General features: G+C 37.5%; 1 protein-coding gene across 1 annotated transcript in view; it reads left to right on the top strand.

Moving 5' to 3' along the window:
- Positions 1-21,934, top strand: part of AsnRS (asparagine--tRNA ligase) — a 214,577-nt gene that overhangs the window by 181,017 nt on the left and 11,626 nt on the right. The window contains exon 9 of the mRNA XM_067136961.2: positions 213-326. Coding sequence (XP_066993062.1) covers positions 213-326 — 114 coding nt within the window. The remainder of the gene's footprint in view (positions 1-212; positions 327-21,934) is intronic.

The following is a 21,934-nucleotide window of genomic DNA, read 5'->3' as shown; positions in this document are numbered from 1 at the left end:
CAAACATGCTTAGACATTTCTGGAAGACAAAATATATATTGCATTATTTGATGGTGGGGGAATCGTGTGATACGCTATATTTTCCTTGCTGTAGTAATTCACTACTATCCTTGTGTATATTTCCTTTCATTGAAATTTTCTCATGCTGTCAACTGTGAGTAGTAATTATTTGCTGCAGTTTGTATTTTAACATGTATATCTAATGATTTCAGGCATTCCAAGCACCAAAAAAGCCTTTTAAAAGGATGAACTACACTGAAGCCATCGAGTATCTCAAAGAGCATAACATAACTAAGGAAGATGGCAGCTTCTATGAATTTGGAGAGGTATGGGGTTTTTTTAATCCATCTGCTTACATTTTTGCTATTTTGCTTAACGTTGCACCGACACAGATATGTCTTATGGCGATGATGGGATAGGAAAGGTCATGGATGTGGACGGAAGCGGCCGTGGCCTTAATTAAGGTACAGCCTCGGCATTTGCCTGGTGTGAAAATGGGAAACCACGGAAAACCACCTTCAGGTCTGCCAACAGTGGGGCTCGAACCCACTATCTCCCATTTACTGGATACTGGCCGCACTTAAGCGACTGCAGCTGTCGAGCTCGGTTGCTTACATTTTCTTCTACTGTTACATATTATAAAAAAAGAATAGATGAAAAACAAGAACATACTAAACAATGTAAATGAAAGTTGAAGCATGGAGAATGCTATAACAATAAATGTTTTATATTTATGAATTGGGGTTATTAAATTCAAATTCTTATGTGCAACTAGAATTTTGGACATTTGTACAAGACACTAGACTATACACGTTCTCATATGCTGGTGTAAATTTAAGAATCTTGGCTCATCTGATTGAATTTACTTATTTAACTATTTCCTTGCAACTATGGTCATATTAGTCTTATGCAACTGAATGATGTTGAATCTCTTCGAAGAAAATATTATTGTAAGAGGTGAGTATAGATGGACAGGAAAAATCATGCGTACCATTAATCTGGTGGAAGGCAATAGTTATGACAGAAGTTTATTTTACAATGTAATGTGTAAGCACTGTGGATACAGTACACACAACAGAAACACATGGGTCCAAAATTTTCAGCTGCTGCCTTCATCAGTGGAGAGTAAAATGAGAAACCTACATACATACTTATCTGATGCTAAGTTGCTGCTCTCCATCTGTTTCTTATACACATTGCTGTATTTTGCTCCTGTTAGCATTCTTTCCTAAGCATTTATTTTGCAATTCTAGTGGCAAAATAACAAACTGCAAAAGATTGTTGGAATAACTTAACTGTCCTACCACATGTTTGCAACTATCCAAATTGCAAATTGGTTGGTTCCATTATTCATGTTGAAAGTATTCAGTGTTTTAAAATGTGGAATAAAGAAAAAATCAATCAAATTAACTGTCAGATTGCATTTTTCCAGAGCATTAGCATTTGCCACATCTGACCATGAAGGATGGACGCATTGTACAATGACACACACATATGCCATACCATACTGTACTGTACTGTACTGTACTGTACAGTCTGATCTTCACTGCAGCTTTTTTTACTTCTCTTGCCATGTGATTCCATCATGACAAAAAATGTTTTTAAGGTCACTAGGTACTCTTATATGAAAGAAAATATTTTTAAAAATATTTTGGCCATGATGCCTTGTTAGCCATGTACACATTAAATGTCATCATTGCTCTACTAGAAAAACACAAAAATTGTTAGTTGAGAGCCTTGATGTGTGATGCTTATCTGCTAGCCAAGTACTTGCAACAAGGCACTCTGTTGGGGCGATGGAAACATCTACTTTATGTAGCGTTTGGTTGAACTACCCTTTGCCGTGCATGGATCTGTTTGCATTTAATAGGTTTCAGGTGAATTGCCAGAAAGTATATTTCTCAATATTCAAGAAGTTCTATTACAGTTGGAGAAGGTGCTGGTAGGTACAGAATCAATTCAGGAAATTTCATAAAGGTTACTCACAATAAAGGGGAGAATTTCTTTGAAAAGCACATGTATTGTTTTCAGGGAATAAACAACTGTTTGTGAAAAGATGCACATTTAATATGAGTTTGGTCTTCCAACGAATCTTATGAACTTAGATAATAGAATGAATTATTGAAATACAGATATGTATTAATTTAATCTTCCTAAGCTACAAGAACCACTGACTAGAATTTGACAACCAGGTAAATCAAAACTTGGAAAACACTGAATAACAACAAGAATTACATACATTCATCTTTGCCCAAAAGTCGCAGAAAAGCCTAGAAGGGGAGGGAGGGAGAAATGCTGAGTATGCAAAGAGGGGAATCATCCTTAAAATGATTTAGTTGAATTGGTGAATGGAATATTCACGCAAAATCTCGCAGTCCTTGTTCTTCTGGTTGTACAAGTTATGAATCTCGGCAAAAGTTCAGTAACCACAACAATTTTTCTGCACACACATCTACGCGTGATTGCACTGTCATTTGTTTATCTCTCGCTGACTTCTCGTGATGGCCGTGATCGTGTGGTGAACAGGGATGCCAACTGTTCATCTAAAGAACTAGTCCTAGTGCAGCAGCGCTACTTTTGAATTTACAAATCTTGTACGGTGACAAAGCCATTGGTCTGGATTTGTTAGGTCCGGCTAGCGACAAAGCCATTGGACTAGGATTAAGCAACGGGGGTCTGGGGGGCGTAAGCCCTCAGGTTAGGGCCGCGAAGCGGCTTTTAGGCCTCTAGCATTTTGTATGATGATAGCAGCTAGTGACAAAGCCATTGGTCGGGATTGGTTAGGTCCGGCTAGTGACAAAGCCATTGGTCTGGATTCGTTAGGTCCGGTTGGTGACAAAGCCATTGGTCTGGATTGGTTATGTTCGGTTAGTGACAAAGCTGTGATGTACCCTCCCCTGCATTAAGGTGAGTTGAATAGAGAATTATTGTTCTTCTGTATTGCACAGTGTTTGTTTACAGATTGCATTCAGTTGTGTATTTATTGTTCGCGGGTTGGTAACTGAATTCGTTTCAGTTGATTGCTTGGAGTGACGTCATATCCGATTGTGTCTCATCCAATGGAAATGCTGCTGCGTAGTTAAACGCTGAACAATAGTGCGGGATAAATTGTATTAGGTAATAAAAGTACTTCTGGGGGATGGCGGGTGGGTCCCTGGCTGTCGCAGTGAACACATCTCTCCTCTACAAGGTATTCCACGTATGATTTGTTACATATCACATCCTTATGATGCTATAAAACTAATGTTGTGCATACTGAATTTCTATCTGAATCTGGATAGAGGCAAGCCAGCCTCAAGAGAGGCGAGGGGGTCAGTAAGAGCCAGCACGATTTCCCCATTTCATACTTAAATCAACACACACTCCACTACTAAGACATACATTTTTTCTTGTTACAGACGCTCAGTCAACTAACTTCAAATTGAAGCTACAGGATTCCAACTTTATCGTTAACAAATTGAGAAGTCCCCTATTCAAACCTCTACAGTGACAAGCAGAATGCTACTCCACAATTTCAGCAACACAAGCAACTCAATAGATGCAACAATATTTTACTAACACGCTTGCTAAGTTGAATTCAGAAGGTGACACCCAGTTTCAATAACATTGCTAATAGGAGCACAAAATATAGTGACATTTCAAGAATTCGTATTCAATCAAATTTAAAATAATACGCCCTTTGAACATTAAAGACTGCACAATTAAACTAGTCAGTGTTTTTTAATAAGATACAAGCATAACAATTAGTTTTATTTAATGTTCATCAGGTGTAAACTTACGTTTTTAACAGAATTATTAGGCATTGTTCATTTTGACAACCCAACTCGACAATATTCCAATGGAAGCATAAAAATTGTGACTACAAGATTATGTATTCAATCAACCAAGAATTTACACACCAGTGGACAGTACAGACTGAGCAATTAAACCTGCCAAAATCTTTCAAGAAATTATAAACATAGCTATTTAATTTTAACCAATGCTTACTTTTTAGCTGAATAAGTGTATTATTATCATTGTTTTGCATACTCCACTAACCGTCAAAAATCTAGTCAGAGGTATACATTAATCATATAGTGTAGCATACATGCCAACCCTTCCGATTTACCCGGAAACTTTCTGTTTCTTAACTTGTCTTCTGATTTTCGGATTTATTTTTAATTCGTCCTATTTTTGACCAATATAACCTCCAGTACGGTCAATACTCTTCCCCTAGAATAAAGAATAAATTCTTTTGTGCTTGTGTAATTTTCCCAACCTCATTTCCAAGCGTATTAATTTTATGCTTTATTTCGCAAGTCTATCGTCCGTCGCCTTCGTGTATTGTGTTTCCTGCTCGCTACAGCAGCATGTGTGCTTTACGGCTGGAGATTTGGGACGGCAATTGTCCTACAAGCAAGAGAGGCTAGCCCGCGCTAGCGACTCAGTTAATCGGGACGAAAGTATGAGTTTCTTAATGTGTGTTTCGCGCATTATTAACATTGTTTCTGTGTGTAATTTTGTTGGAGTTTTAGGCCACGTGTTTTTTCTAGCACTTCTGTGCTTTTACCCGTGTCACAGTTGTATGTTAAAAATGTATGAGACATACCGATCTTTCGTATGTGGTAGTTTCGCGTATTTCAGAGCATTTTTGTTCATTCTTACTTCATAATTGTAATGAGTTGAATGAATTTCAGGGAGTTGTGTCGGTGACAGTTTCTGGTATTTTCTCTACACATTATGGCCAAAAACATAACAAACATTATCTCCAAGTGTTCAGAGATACCTATAAAATTAAATTTCCATTCATTTTACAGTCTAATAAAGGAAACTATTATGCAATTTGTTACGTGTGTTGGTGTGATATAAATACAGTGGAACCCCGATATCTCGAATCACCTCGGGAGTTACATTTTATTTCGAGTTATCGAAATTTTGGAATATAGAGAATACCTTTTTTGAGCATGTATAGCACATAATTGAATCTTACTGAACCCTTTGGTCCATTTTAAGGGATACCTACCTTTCTTACCTATCAGCAAAGTTCATGAGATCTGTCTCTTGGGTCGTATCGGGTTCTTCGTCACTTGCTGAGGTAAAGGTAGGGTTCAGTAATTCTAATCTATCTACTGGAATGAAAGTCTACTTAAAAGATTCCTATTTATTCAGGAAAATTCCGAAGCAATCTGATATGTCAACGGTATCATAGAAGTCAACTGTATCCACTGGACACCACAATCATTTTTAACATAATGGTCGGAACACTGGTGTGAGACTTTAACGTAACTGCCTGATGGGCATTCTTACTAGAAACCATTGTCTCAATTATTAATTATTTAAGAAAGGAAAGTCTGGAAATCCTTAAATTCGGCTTCCATGTGAGACCACATGTACCATCATAGTGATTCGTTATGGTCCAGCCCTCGTAACACGAACTCTGGACTCTGGGTATAATTAAGGCAGTCCAAAAGGTGTGTGCCACACAGTGGTTCTACGGCATGGACCCTTAATTGAATCGATGTGACCTGCGTCTATGTCATGGACCGACATCTAATCTTCTGAGTTACTTTAAAGTCATTGTGGATGATGACCGCAAGGAAATGATTCTACAATGGCATATGGCCCTAATCCAAGTCACTGAGGTTGATGACCCCCTGACCATCCAAGTTTCTAGGCTGAAGGCTGAACACAATTAAGTTACATCGGTTTTTGACCAAAGTTTCCACTTTACTATCCCCAGCACATTCACTGCTCAATCAATCAAAGTTCACTAATTACAACAATAGCAATGCTCACAAACTTTGTGGCAGTAAAATCCATTTCCTTCGGATATGTCCCCTTAATCGTTACTTTATATTTAAATATTCCCCAGAAAAACAAACTAAAATTTCCAGAATGCATCTCCAAGTTATTCGCTTGATTAAAGTTATTTCAAAATGCGGTTTCACTGAATTTAATAATTTAATAAATTTAAATGATTTGACGAAATGTTAAAGAACAGTAAATTTTATCTCCGCGGACTCTGGTTTCTTCACAAATTCCTACGCAGCTGTGATGTGAATTCAATCTAGTGATATTTATCTGGCTGGAAAAGAATTGTTACATAATTCATGTCCAGTTATATATCTTGTCTCATGATTTCACACTTTAAAATCTAATCTAGTCCTAACCGTTATTAACACTTGGATATCCTATGAATCTACGTACAAACCAAACAACTCGACATATAATTACGATGTCATATCTCGTCATACCATTTATGAATTTTGCACACCCCTCACAGACAAACCAATCATCACAACCATCGCTCTATATTTTGGACAACCCTGAATTTGGTTACTCTGTTCCTTATACTCAAAGTTCGTGATTTCAAATGTTCATTACGTCCCCAATTAAACAAATTTTACAGTATTTCACAATACTCAGATCATTACCAGCTATGAATTTCAACTAAATCCGCATTTTAACGTTTTCCCCGGCCAAGAATACAGTACAATCTCAATTCCACGCCTGTCCCGTTATCACAGCTGAGGCCTCTCGTCCCCAAGTTCGCTTGGCAGTTACATGAAACACCTGGTTTATTCCAGTTGACTGGCTTCTCAAAATGCTCTCCTTTAAACTCTGCCGACATAATTAAACAAATACGATATTCTGACCAACAAAATGCACAGATTAAGCTTCAAGATGCCCACACTAATTATACGCGTCGCCAATTAATACCGCTATGGATTTCTATGTATTTCTTTCCATTCTCAACATTATAAAATATTCCTCGGGCTATCATGTCCCAGCTTCAATGACAGGACTCTAACCTGATTCGCACATCTCATCTCAACTCATATAAAACATTCCTCGGGCTTCCGTGTCCCGGCTTCAATGACAGGTCCAACCTGATTCACAAATATCATATCAACAAAACTAACCTCTGTTTCCCAGCTCCACAATTATCATCGACAAAGAACTGGAATAAAATCCTTACTAGAAATCTCGATGTCTAATATCGCACAACGCATTAATCATGAATAACTTCGCATAAAGGATATCGTATTTAATAACTTGATTTTTACGAGAAATGACTGAAACATTCTACTAGATCTTTTTATTGTCAGTCAGACACAGTTTAAAATGGGCCTAGAAAAACGTTTCTCTCCGTGACCAAATTCATCACCCTAGGTTCTCACCCGACAGCGCGCTTCCACTCGATTGAAAATGAGTGACCATGGATTTCTACATTATTAACTCAAATTGCAGACAGGAAAATTTTACGTCGACTGAACATCTTAATTTGGCATCACAAAATATAGGCAGTACACTCACACGGATGACGATCTACATTGGACGTGATATCACTTCGGAACCCTATTCAATAACTTTTACAACATTATACGGCACTCGCAAGACTTCAAAAATTTTATCCAAGTGGAAAATAAAACAAATGACTCTTTTAGTCGTATTCTCACATTTACAAAACTTAGTAGGGGTGACCACTGCGTCGTATATCCCCATTCAAATACACTTTTAGAGATCATGAGACAAGATATAAGAGGTAGTAAGATGGTAAGTCACCTACCTCATGTAGTCACACCATTGTTCGTCATAGGGCTCACCTGTGACCCTGGCATTTTATTTAGCCATTTTTACATTCATGGCTTTACAAACCATTTTTATTTTTCTTCAGGTTTCCTGGAATAAAGCATTAAAAAAAAGAAAATACCCTTCACTTGTTTGCTGAGCGCACACGATGGACTATAATTATTTCTGCACACGAATTATTTAATCACATTAGAATTTATTCAGTACTTTGACCGTCCTATCTGGTACAATTATTTCACTCAAGAAAACTATCTCCTCATGGAGACAAGACCTAGCCACAATGGCTAAAATCTGCAGTTGAACTCAGTCTACTTTCGTTGGTTTGATTTCGCAGAGCAGCTCAACAATTTTTCGTCCGCTTTGTATCACAAATGCCGGAGAAGGAGACTTCGTCATGGCGTCCCTTCATATTTATAGCAGTTACCCCCTCTCTTCGGATATCTCCCTTTGCCGCCAAGAAAATTTCTATAAATTTTCTGACTTACCTAAACTGTAATTTCAAGAGTTTTGAAAGTGACTACATGCTTGCTACATTTCTGGCGGTAGTGTTCATGGACATTTAAAATGTATACGGGTTCGATTTGTGAGATGATTGACCTCCTTTGATAGGCACTATATTTTTTTGACTTGGCTTGGATCACGCCATATACACGCGCTTTGAAATAGTTCACAAAAATGACTTGAGATTCTTCCGCCGTCGACATGTGTGGCTGACGTCACGTACCCCAGAGCGTGGGACCGAAGGTAATCACCCCCTCGTCACGTGTCAAATCCATGCTATCAAGAATCCAACTTTTAGTTTAATTGTTAATTTATGCATAATGTTCTTAGGGCACAAATGTCATGGGTTCAATATGTATCAACGGTTTTTTACTGAATACATTATTTTTAACAGTACTTAAAAGTATACGAAGAAACTCTAATTTACAGCATCACTTTAATTATAACACTTATTATAGTAACTTATTAGAAAACAGGATACAGTACATACAGTAGTGAAACAAGAAATATAGCTCCGTTAACACAGTTGGAAAAAAATCCGTTAGTCTGTTCTGTTTGTTGCGGTTAACCTTTCCTCCCTTCACGTTGAAACTTCTAGTCAATACCACATCACCGGGTTTCGTAAATGGAGTAAATGGAGCTTGTCATCCGCGATTTCTGGGCTTGCTTTCGTACGTGACCGGTAATTGACACCCAAGAAACAGCAAGGCTTTGCCGATTTTCCAATCGCTAGAAGTTTGAGTTTTTTGGTTCCCGTCATATTAGTTCCCAGCTTCACTGGAACCCTTTCTTTACTTCTTAAATGTTCCTCACAAACCACAAATGCCATATTGCACAGTTACTCTTGCACAAAATTTACAGTGTATTTTTTGCTTCAAGGGAGGAAATGTTTGCTTCGAGAAATCGAGAAATTTGTGTAACCGAATTTCTGATAATAGAGAAATAAATACACGTGTCGAATAGGACAAACAGCCGGAAAATTTAAGTTACTTCGAGATACTGAAAATTCGAGTAATGGAACCGAGCTTCGACTGTATTATTATTCATATGTGTGTGTGTCATGAATGTGGGTGATTAGCTACATTTTCTTGTAACCATTTTATGTGTTTTTTAGTTTTAAGATTTTAAATTAATGGTCAATTCACATTGTAACTGTAGATATGTATGCCATTTATCCTGTCCTGTTTTCACTTAGACCGTTGCGCAATATATGTGATGAAATCCAAGAATTTAAAAATCTTCCTATTTTTGATTTCTAAAAGTTGGCAGCTATGCTGTAGTTATACAAAAGCATATTTTTTAAACAACTTCCAAGAGCATTAATTTTAAAGATTTTATATGGATAAAAATAACCAGGATCCTGCATGTTTTGATTCATTCAATTAAAAAACATGGCTGATGATGCCTAAAATACGGGCGAAACATGTCCGATAATAAAACAATAACAATGTAAAGTTTTTTAATGTGGAATAAAAACTATATTGTTTTGAAAAGGTGGTTATTTCAAATAAAAGTTTTAAGTAAATACAGTAATACCAATGTGGTTTTCGAGCCACTCGCTCGACCACTGACCACTTGGTACGCCTGGAGAGTTTATCCATGATTCATTTCTCCGAAAACAGCATTTGGTGACTGTTTTCTTTCATTTAGAAAAGGCCTATGACACCGCATGGCGATATGGTATCCTTTCAGCCCTGCATTAATGGAAATTCCGAGGTAACTTACCGGTATTTATTGCGAATATTCCATGTCCGAGTAGGGAGGGCATATTGGCAATACCATGTACAGAAAAATGTAGTCCCACAGGGATCAGTTCTTAGTGTCACTCTGTTCATGATCGCCATAAACAGTATTCACAATTAAGTATTTATTATTTTCCACCTAGTCGATACAATGATTGCTTAAGGCAATTTAATGTTTAAAAGTGGTACATGTTTTGTATTTTATCAACATCTTCAGCCACATAACACTGTTTAGATGAAAAATATATCAAATTGACAAAGTAATGCTTAAGAGGAAGTGTCCTTAAAATTAACATAAGATCGACAACATTAAAACAAACAAAAACTCAAGAGAAAATATATAAATTATTACTACAATTGAAAGCAGTTGTCAAGGAAACACTTGTACAATATTCCATAGAGAATATGTCCTAAATGAATATTATTTTCTTAATAATTCATGAAAAAAGGTCAAATTATAATTTATCCAGTTTATAAGTAATTGTCGAAATGAAGAAAACCAGATATCACAATGTGGTTCTTATTATTAATGCAGATGAAAATATAACTAATTCCTAGTTGTCAATTATTATTAAGCCTGCTTTCCTTTGGAACAGTAACTCCTGTCATTCTTTCACAGTCTTGTGTCTGGTGTAATATTGATGATGCGTTCTTCCTTGCTGTTGCACCTGAGGAGTAGGAGGAGCGGGGGATATAGGTGTGTCAAGAACCTCCTTGCTGCCACCTATAGCTTCAACTGAGGAGGAATAAGTTGTAGGGCTATCTGTAGATGGAGAAATTCCAATTCTTTTTTCGTGATCTTTCTCAAGCATTTTCAAATATACTAGAATTTGATAATATAAAGGATTCTTATATTCTACAGCCTCATTAAGGTTATCATTTTTCTTTATAAGTTGGTCTAGATGAATGTATAGATCTTCATATGTGTTCATTAAGCTGCCCTTCTTTAATTTCTTTATGATGGTCAGGTCTTGTTCTATGTTGGTAAATTTATGACCTGTGGCAGTCATGCGTGATCCCATAGCTGAGAATCTTCTATGTTTTTCAGCATTCACATGTTCCAAATATCTAACTTTAAAAATGCGGCCAGATTGTCCTATGTATGTATTCTTGCATTCAAAGCATGTGAGTTTATATATTCCTGAATCAAAAAATTTATCTTTTTCCGAGAGATTTATTGTATCATGGTTGAAAATACTATGTTTCATGTTGTTATTGGTGGAAAATGCAATTTTGAAATTTTTTCTCTTAAATTTGTTATTACGTGTATGTTTGGATTATTATATGTGAACTTGATGTATTTTTCAGTTTTACTAGGTTCGATTGCTAATTTGGAATGCTGCTTCTCCGAAAATTTATTAATTATTTTATCAATCATGTTATTGTTGAAACCATTCAAGAGGGCTTGTTGTCGGATAAACAACAGTTCTTTATTCCTTTCAGATTTGGATAAAGGAATACTAAACGCACTGTTAACGTAACTATAATATGCTGATCTTTTCTGTGCCTCAGGGTGTAACGAGTTGTTCTTGATAGTGGTCAGTGTGAAAGTAGATTTTCTGTGTATTTTGAAAGAAAATCCTTTTTCTTCTCTCGTTGTGACTATGTCCAGAAAATTCAGTGATCTCTCTACTTCCTCTTCTAAAGTGAATTTGATATTGGAATCCAAATTGTTCAATATATTTAAAACTTTATTGCTATCGGTAAGTCTGTTATCTATTATAGCGTAAACATCGTCCACATATCGTGTCCAAAAATCCAAACCCTCTATTTGATTAATAATTTTCGTGTGTTCCAAATAGTCTAAGTATATATTAGCCAATATTCCTGATGCTGGGGCTCCCTTTGAGGGTCCTTTTTGTCGGTAAATTTTATTATTAAATGTAAAATAATTTTGATTTAACACGAATTTTAAAACATTAATAAAATCTTCAATTTCTGGTATGCTTACTAATTTGTTCTTCATTAAATTCTTCTTAATGATTCTGATAGTGTCTTCTATCGGAATGTTTGTATACATGTTGGTTATGTCAAACGAACATGTCGTGTGAGATGATCCAAGTTTAAAAACTTTAACTAGATTGCAAAAATCCACTGAGTTTTTGATAGGTGTTTTAGAATGAAATACGTATTTACTTGATAAGAAATTATGTATAAATCTAGAAGTTTTATAAATGGGGCTATGTTTGAAATTTATGATAGGTCTAATCGGTTCTCCTTGTTTATGTATGTGCTCTTGCAGTCGGGAGTCTAGGGTTCATATTTATTAATGTTTGCACATCATGTTCATTAAACAAGAATAACGTGGTTTTTAATAGTTTTTTTAAGATCCCTCTGAATACGTGATGTCGGGTCTTTATCAATTGTACTAAACGAATTGTTATTTAAAAATGTTTCTGTTTTATCAATATAAACATTTCTATCTAGGGCTACAACTGTTCCTCCTTTATCTGCTTTTGTGATAATCAAGTTATTTAGCTTGATTTTTTGCTTCTAGTTATTAACTGCCTTGTTGGTGCCTTGAAGTGATAGTAAACCTTTTACTAAAATAGGAATTTTCTTCTTAGCTTCATACCTTAAGTCATTCTGTAAATCTACAGGTACATTCTGTATTGCTGTTTCTGTTTCTGCTAATGTTGTGATTAAATCGTAACTTTTGTTTGAACTTGGCCAATTGAAATTAGGGCCTTGACTTAAAATAGAGGTTTCTTCTTCATTAAAATCTATCTCAGAAGAGTTTTTTATTGGAGGTGGATAAACACTATCATCAAATGTAAGATTAGGAACTAACCTTCTTTCTTCTCCATTAGATGCTAAATTTTTCAACTTAAATAATTTATTATCCAAAGTTTCTTGTTTCATTTTAAGTGTGTTGTCCATTTTCTCATTGATATGTTTCTGGAAAGAATCCCATTCCAGAGGAAGCAAGTTCAGTGGTGCTGAGAGGTGTGCGAAGTACATTTTCTCATTAAGAAGTTTCTTTCTCTTATACATAAATTTAATTTCTCTTTTTAACCATATTTTATTGACCTTCATTTGAGTAAACTTATGATGATTAGAATTTTTCTTTGGGCACTTTTAAGAAAACTGGGAATCAAATTATTTTTAAGGCATTCCTTCAAAAACACTATATCTTTTGTCACTTTAGCTATTTTCATCTTTAAGTTGAGGTAGGTGTTAGCTTCTTTGCTTGCCTGGTTGGCATTAGGATTACATAAAATCAGTTTCATGGTCCGTATCGCACTTCAGTAGATTCACAATTATTTATTATTTTCCACCTAGTCGATACAATGATTGCTTAAGACAATTTAATGGTTAAAAGTGGTACATGTTTCGTATTTTATCAACATCTTCAGCCACATAACACTGTTTAGATGAAAAATATATCAAATTGACAAAGTAATGCTTAAGAGGAAGTGTCCTTAAAATTAACATAAGATTGACAACATTAAAACAAACAAAAACTCAAGAGAAAATATATAAATTATTAATTTAATGTTGCTTTTTTGTATTATTATTTGCCATTTGGTGTGCTAGCCTCAACTATTGTATGATTGACAGGTCATTAAATTAAGCTGATGTAAGCGATGATACCCCTTAATTGCTTTCTTCTAAAACGAGGGTTATGACTAGAGTTGCCAGGTGTCCCTATTATACGGGATTTCCCGTATTTGAAGGTCTGAAGTACAGTTCCGTACTTGCTTCTGCCATGTTTAAATTTTCTATTTACAGTGATGTAAATATTTTTAAGAAACTAGAGGCTATACATTTGAAAGATGTTAAATTTTTGCGTTTTGAAGAAATTATCAATTCTTTGAAATGTACTGAAATCTGTCCATCTTTTAATTTGGATAGCTTTTATGAAGAATTTTCTTCCCATAACATTGAATTACAAGATGCTTGAGCTAGATATAACTGTACTGATATTGATAGTGATCAGAGTTGTAATGTGAACTCAGAATGAGTTGAGTTTTTTCTCTAAAGCTTTTTTTTTTTTACATCGCACTGACACAGATAGGTCTTATAGCGACGATGGTATAGGAAAGGGCCAGGAGTGCAAAGGAAGCGGCCTTGGCCTTAATTAAGGTACAGCCCCTGCATTTGTCTAGTGTAAAAATGGGAAACCATGGAAAACCATCTTCAGGACTGCTGACAGGGGGTTCGAACCCACTATCTCCAGAATACTGGGTACTGGCCGTACTTAAGCGACTGCAGTTATTGAGCTCGGTTAAAGTTAATTTAGATTTTGTTCCAAGTATACTAATGCTGGTATGTTATGGTGTTTTTTTGCTAGGGGCTTTACGTCGCACCGACACAGATAGGTCTTATGGCGACGATGGGATAGGCAAGGCCTAGAAGTTGGAAGGAAGCGGCCGTGGCCTTAATTAAGGTACAGCCCCAGCATTTGCCTGGTGTGAAAATGGGAAACCACGGAAAACCATCTTCAGGGCTGCCGATAGTGGGATTCGAACCTACTATCTCCCGGTTGCAAGCTCACAGCCGCGCGCCTCTGCGCACACGGCCAACTCGCCTGGTATGTTATGTTCTGTCATCATCATCATGAATTCCTTCCTGCGAGCCCGTTAGGATGTTTAAGAACGATGTATACCTGGTTCAAATAAATAATGTTGAAAGAGATTTTTCAATTTTTAAAAACAAATTGAATGATGAAAGGAATAGATGTTCAGCAGCTCTGATAAAGTCAGAAATTATTCAAGTCTCACTTAGTTTCTATCATAGTTGTCAGAAATTTCATGACTCCCTTATTGGGAGATTCAGCAGTATTGAGAGCCCATTTTATTGCAATATTACCATCGATCCGATCGTCAGGGGAAAATAATTGAAGACCTCTGCCTAAGGAAGCATTCGGGAATAGATGTATCATTGCTTGATGGTATTTGTTTTAGAATACTGTGAGGTAGACAAGATAGTGAAGGGGTTGAAGATATCAAAGAGCATTATTACTGCAACATAATTTGCATTATTGCTCCCATTCCATGATTACAAGACAATGGATGCAAACAATCACTTTGGAGGTGAATGCAAACTGTTTACACAAGATGGTGTCACAGGATAATTGGCGGTACGTGGCGGGAAGTTTGTAACAGTATTTATGACTAGACTAGGTAGAATAAATCACCTCATGCCAGAAAAGTAGATACAGCATATGGAGTAAATTGACTGTCCTGCTGGCAGCAAATCTCTGAAGTACGATATTTGCTGAGAAGAAACTACTGTTGGTGCTGTTGCTAATCATTACTGCCTCCTCCGTCTCGCTTTCTGAAGGCTCATGGCTGAATTAAGCCACACCTTTTGCCTAGGGGACTAGGGGATTCACTGGTTCGCCCCACTGTATATCCCTTTCTCGCTACGAGGACGGCTTGGCTGATGCTTCTTATCAAGGGTTATGAACTTTGTATTGTTAGTCCGTATTGAACTGAGCTTACATATAAATAATAAACATTAAAAAGTTTTCCATCTATTCAATACATAGTTATATTTACAATGCGTGTATTTACATTACATGGGACTAGTTTCAACCCTACTCGAGGTCATCATCAGCCATATTTAAACAGTACACAATATTTGACGAAATCCTAAAACATGTTTCTAAGCAGTAAGAACATTATGAATATATAATCTATATATATAAAATAAGAGTTTTGTCTGTACATTGCTCAGAATTTGAAAAGAATGGTATTTCTGTATCGGTCATGTCCACAGTAACAAGAAAATGCATTTTTTACTTTTCCATAATGTCTGTCTGTCTGTCTGTATGTACACGCATCACGAGAAAACGGCTGAAGAGAATTTTATGAAAATCGGAATGTAAAGTCGGGTGATGAACTGATACAATCCAGGCTATAAATTATTTTAATCACGCTGGGTGAAATGGTAGTTTAGGGGACGGCCTGAAATTTAATTCTCAAATATTTATGTTATTAGTGGTCGTGTCTTAATGAAAATCGCTAGACAAAGATGGAAAATAAGTCGCTACAATATAGGCTATACACGCTGAGAAAAATGGTAGTTTAGTTTACGTCGCACCGACACAGATTGGTCTTATGGCGACGATGGGATAGGCAAGGCCTAGAAGTTGGAAGGAAGCGGCCATGGCCTTAATTAAGGTACAGCCCCAGCATTTGCCTGGTGTGAAAATGGGAAACCACGGAAAACCATCTTCAGGGCTGTCGATAGTGGGATTCACTGGTTCGCCCCACTGTATATCCCTTTCTCGCTACGAGGACGGCTTGGCTGATGCTTCTTATCAAGGGTTATGAACTTTGTATTGTTGGTCCGTATTGGTCAGTTAGGAGATATTCCGAGATATTCAGAATTGTCAAATATTTATTTTATTAGTGGTCGTATCTTCACGAAAATTGGTATGAAAACTGGGGGAATAGGTCGCTATAATCTAGGCTATCAATAATGTTATTCACGCTGAGTGAAATGGTAGTTTAGGGAAAGGCCTTAAATTTAATTATAGAATATTTATATTATTAGCAGTCCTATCCTTCTCTGAGGCACTGATTGGAATGAGTAGTGTGCATATTTAATGGAATAATGACAGAGGAGTGTTCATGGCAGTCTGCGACCTGGTTGTTCCAGTTCTGGAACTTTGGACTGTTAGAGCGGCACCGTAGTACTGTTCATTGAAAGTGAGAAAGTGTGCGGTTTTTAATTTGATCGAGTATTTTATATGATAACATTGCTTTCAATCGCTACATTCCTACTGACGTTTTTGTAATGTGACCTATGTTTAATTCAGTTAGGAGATATTCCGAGATATTCAGAATTGTCAAATATTTATTTTATTAGTGGTCATATCTTCACGAAAATTGGTATGAAAACTGGGGGAATAGGTCGCTATAATCTAGGCTATCAATAATGTTATTCATGCTGAGTGAAATGGTAGTTTAGGGAAAGGCCTTAAATTTAATTATAGAATATTTATATTATTAGCAGTCCTATCGATAAATACTATATAACTAAAGTAGTATAGAATTCAATTTCCAATCATTTATGTCTTATACATTGTTACCGTACCAGCTCTGATAACACAGATATTAATGATTTTGTAGTTTTGTTGCTAAGTCCATATCAACGCCGAGCCACGAGAAAATGGGTTAACAGAATTTAATGAAAACCGCTATATAGAGTCGGGGAATAAGAAACTGCAGTCTAAGCTGTAAATAATTTTATTTTCCCGAGATGAAATGGTAGTTTAGGTGAAGGCGCCTGAAATTTAATTTTTAAATACCTGTACGTATGTTATTGGTGCTATCGAAAAGTATGGTACTACATAACAAAAGTTATAGACAATACAATTTCCGATCATTCATGTTTCATTCAGTTTTACTGTACCGACTATGATAAGAGTGGTATTTCAGAAGGCCTACAATATCCAAAGCGCATAACACTGATCAACAATAACTTTACATTGACCATTGTTTGTTGTGATGTTCTTCGTGCCGCTCAACTCCGATAGATGTGATTACTACTGCGTATCGAGTATAACAGCCTCACTGAACATTGACGGGAAATAGCTAGGGAGTTGGAAAACTTTCTTCTTTAGCATGCCACTCCTCTGGTTAATACGTTTTCTGATACTGCAGGTACGTAACACACTGGTTCATCATAGCATTCGAGATATTCAATCCCTTCTCTGAGGCACTGATTGGAATGAGTAGTGTGCATATTTAATGGAATAATGACAGAGGAGTGTTCATGGCAGTCTGCGACCTGGTTGTTCCAGTTCTGGAACTTTGGACTGTTAGAGCGGCACCGTAGTACTGTTCGTTGAAAGTGAGAAAGTGTGCGGTTTTTCATTTGATCGAGTATTTTATTTGATAACATTGCTTTCAATCGCTACATTCCTACTGACATTTTTGTAATGTGACCTATGTTTAATTCAGTTAGGAAAACCACCAAGTCAGTCTTTCTGAGAATCCCGTAGCGAAGCACGGGTACATCAGCTAGTTAACACTATAATGTGTGGTTGAATTAGGCGAAGTTCTATGGAGCCCAAAATGTTGCAAATGAAAGTGAAATATTACGAGTGACATAGGTGAGCAATATATAATACAAGTACAATAAACACGTTCAAAAGTCTGGGTATAAAAGTACAAATGAGATGCTTTATGTTGTAGATCAACTTGAGTATGATTTTGGACACATGGTGTTACAGATAGAATTCAGTAGGTCCTGGTTGTGGACCAAGTGCTATGGTACTGGACTGAACACAATATAACATGACACATATAATAAAAGTATACAAGTATGTACAAATGTTTCAGTAACATATGTGTAGATGATACTCTCTTGAAGAATCTGTGAGGATTTGATTATACACTAGAGGTCTGCATTATCTCTGATTTTTACCGGCAAGTACCGCTCGCCTCTCTGGCTCTCGGGAGTATGCGGCCGAGCGTCCTGTGCAGCCGGTTGCGGGCTACCGATCATCAGCGACTGGCCGAGCGCACCAAACGCTCGGTCGGTCGCCAGTAACCGGCGGACTCAGTGCTAGCCAGCCAGCGAGCTGCGCTTCGCCGGACTCGGGATCATAGGCCACTACTTTACATTAATCCTCACCTATTTCTTTTACAAATGTCTTTCGTTTTTTACTATAGTTCTATAACCTAAATATTACAATTGTATATGTTACATTTGAAGTGTGTTAATATGTTGCAGACTATTGGATTTTCGTCGTTGAGGTGATCATGTATTCCAATAATTGTAATGTTATGAACTGTAAAGTCTTCATGTAGTATTTTGTTCCGTTCGCTAGATAAACGGGGACACTGTAATAGTGGGCTATGTGTAGCCTATCTCCAGACTCGGCCACATATACACTGTACTAATATCAAATGCAGGATCAACAAGGAATGCAGGATTGTTTTTAAACAAATACTCATCGATTTTCTTTTTACAAGCGTTAATTTATAAACAAATTATGACCTGTAAATAAAGTTATATGTGAATCATAACTATACAATTCGTTTTTCGTCATTGGTGCTGCCTGATGCACAGGATTCATTTGTGTTCCTGGAGCTACTACTACAGCTGGTGGTTTTCACTTCTTCCTGTGAAGTAAATGAAAGTAGAATCATACATTTATAGCGTTTGAGGCATATTTCCTTTCTTGTGATTACGTGGAATGTTCAGAATACTTACGAAATTGTAATGGATCAATAAGAGATCATCCACCTTGTCTGATTCCAAGCACGATCTTTTGCTGGACAGCAGGTGACCGGCCTAGCTAACATTTCTCTCGCTGGCAGCACTAGTGGCAGGAATGCAGAGTACTCTTCTGGCTACTACCGACAGCCTTGGAAATAACTCCGCATGCGCTTTCCACCACTACAAAATGATTTTTTTTTTTTTTTTGCTAGTTGCTTTACGTCGCACCGACACAGATAGGTCTTATGGCGACGATGGGATAGGAAAGGGCTAGGAGTGGGAAGGAAGCGGCCGTGGCCTTAATTAAGGTACAGCCCCAGCATTTGCCTGGTGTGAAACTACAAAATGTGTCCTTCGGCACAGCTACAGTTGGATTTGTAGAGCGAAAGGTACCTGTCGATATCATTAGTAGTATTTGTGTGTCCATCTTCGTCGTCCTCATCCGAACTCCAGTCCACATTGGACTTTTCATGGGAAGAACTTGGTCACTGTTTGCTTGAATGGGTTCTAAAAATGAACAAAACATCCGTAATGCATTCCTGTCACCTTTAAATATGTATAAAACTTAGGATTACTGTTTATTAAAATGCTATATTTCCAGTGCGTTCCTAGACTATATATATATCGCAAAAATTACATTAAAACGCATTGTTGAATTTTTAGGCTGCGAAACCCTTCCCAAATATTGTACATTTTAGACGGCATAATTGCTAATCTAACGAAAGGTGGAAGATTAGGCAAACAAACATTCGTTTTGTTGTCGTTAACGCTTACCGGCCCGTACTTAAAGACATGATACTGTAGCCTATAGGCTTTTGGGCTTATGCCTTATTTTCTTGACACGGCATAAGCCCAGAGTGATTCGACCTTACCATTTACAGCCAGTTCCGAGCACAATCGTCGAACTTTAGCATACGCGACCTGCTTTTCTTCTGCTGTGACTTTCTTCAAGTGACGTCGTGATAGCCATAGAACCGTGGCAACGTAATTTGCGCTTCTCTCTGATGAAGTATGCTGTTCTCGTTTTTATTTTCGTCGTGCACTGAAAAGGAAAAACAATATATACATAATTAAATCCGATAATTCAGCAAGTTTATAAACGATCGTAACTTATAAAAGTATTTCTTACTTCGTTGTCACTCTCTTCTGATTCACAATGATGTAACAGACGCGTGTACCAAGGCAGCACACGTTCCAGCCTTGTTACACTTTCCAAATCCAAACTCGCTTCTTTAAAGGGGTTAGAAAAGCGATAACTTCTCGTACGCACTCTTCATGGAAAGTTTCTAAGTGTTTCGATTGCCCGCGGGATTCTAGTAGATCTCGAAGATCGTCAATTTGACTTATGATGGAATTGAGCATTAACAGTATACTGTTCCACTGCGTTACAGCTTCTTGCTTCATAGAGTGCTGCAGACGCCCCGAGTGACCCTATCTCTTCAAATAGCCTACTATAGCTCTTGCTGATAGCAGACACAACAGGATTTCAGGAGCTTCGTTTTCTAAAAACGGCTCTTAAAATGTGTGACGAAGCGCAGTCATCAGGCAGTGATCAAAGTAAGGCAAACGCTCGTAAGATTCAAGTGCCTTCTTCATATTAGCTCCTTGGTCGGTGACAAAGTAAATTTTGCAAGATCATTCTTGTTAATTGCTAACTCAAGCAACCGCTCTTCGATTTCGTGCCGAATGTTATCTCCTGTCTTAGGTATGTCCGGAAACTCAGTTGTTAGCAAAACAAGCGTTTCTAGCTGCCACTCATTGTTAACATAATGCGATGTCAGTCAAAAACTTTCTCTTCTTGTAGTTATCAGACCACAGATCACTGTCTAGAGCGCACATTTTGTTCTTTATGGCACATATTAGCTTGGGCACCATTGTCGCCCGTATTTTGTCGGCCTTTTCTTTAACATGCCGTGATACAGTGGTAGGGTGCGGAAGAACATCTTCTATATTGACTTTGCCATAAGTGGCGCCAACATTGATGAGCTCCTGCGAGTAAATCTTGAAGCCAATCTTACTACGGTAGCAAATCTATTCCACTCATCGACCAACTTATCAACACCAACTTTCTTTATGCTGCTTGGTACTGCACGTGTTCGGTGGAATTCTGATCCTCAGTTACTTTTGCAGCGCCAAATCATACCTGCTGTGCTTGGCTTGTAAGAAAGTACAGTATCACATGTGGCACACTGCACGAACCCAAAAGAAGCCTGCGTGACAGGATCCACTACAAGTGCAAAGGATTTCCAAGCTTCACTCTTCGCCTTCTCTTCGGACATATCTTTGTTCTTCAGGACTAACGAGACGCTCCTAATTCTCTCCAGAATACTTCTCTTCGTTTCTTGAATGCAGCGTTTACGATCTATACTTGGTTGATCCATAACGCTGTCTGCACTGCTCAAAGGCCAGTCACCAACTGATTTTACACACGATTTCTAATGCATTCCGCACTGTAGAGCGCGTGGCGGTTTTACTATCACCGACCGGGATTATGATTTCGCTCGAGCGCCCGGCAGTGCTCGACACTTCCACTGATCGCCGAGAGGTGAAGGACGACCGGCCACATGGTCCATCAGACGGCCACAGCCTTATCGCAGCGTGGGCTTTTCCCAGCCGTCGAGCAGCGGCACGAAGTGGGCAATGCTCGAGCGGTTGTTTTCTTCAAAATGCAGAGCTCTATTATACACTGTATCAGCTTAAGCAGAATATTTGATACTTGGTATATTAGGTAACCAAGCTATGTTGATATGGCTGCACGGTTGATTGTTGGAGCTGTGCAGACTGAATATGAAGTTTTAGAATTCTTCTGTAGTTGTAAGTATACACTGCGCGTAGTGATATTAATGGGTGGAACTCTCAGTTCATGGCGGAACAAATGGGACCTATTAAAATTGAGAAAAGCCAGTGAAAAACGCAAAGTACGCGGAAAGAAGAATAAA

The sequence above is a fragment of the Anabrus simplex genome, chromosome 1, assembly GCF_040414725.1.
Source record: "Anabrus simplex isolate iqAnaSimp1 chromosome 1, ASM4041472v1, whole genome shotgun sequence".
Lineage (NCBI taxonomy): Eukaryota > Metazoa > Arthropoda > Insecta > Orthoptera > Tettigoniidae > Anabrus > Anabrus simplex.
The sequence above is the reverse complement of the archived record's forward strand: the minus strand, read 5'-3'. Positions and strand labels throughout refer to the sequence as shown.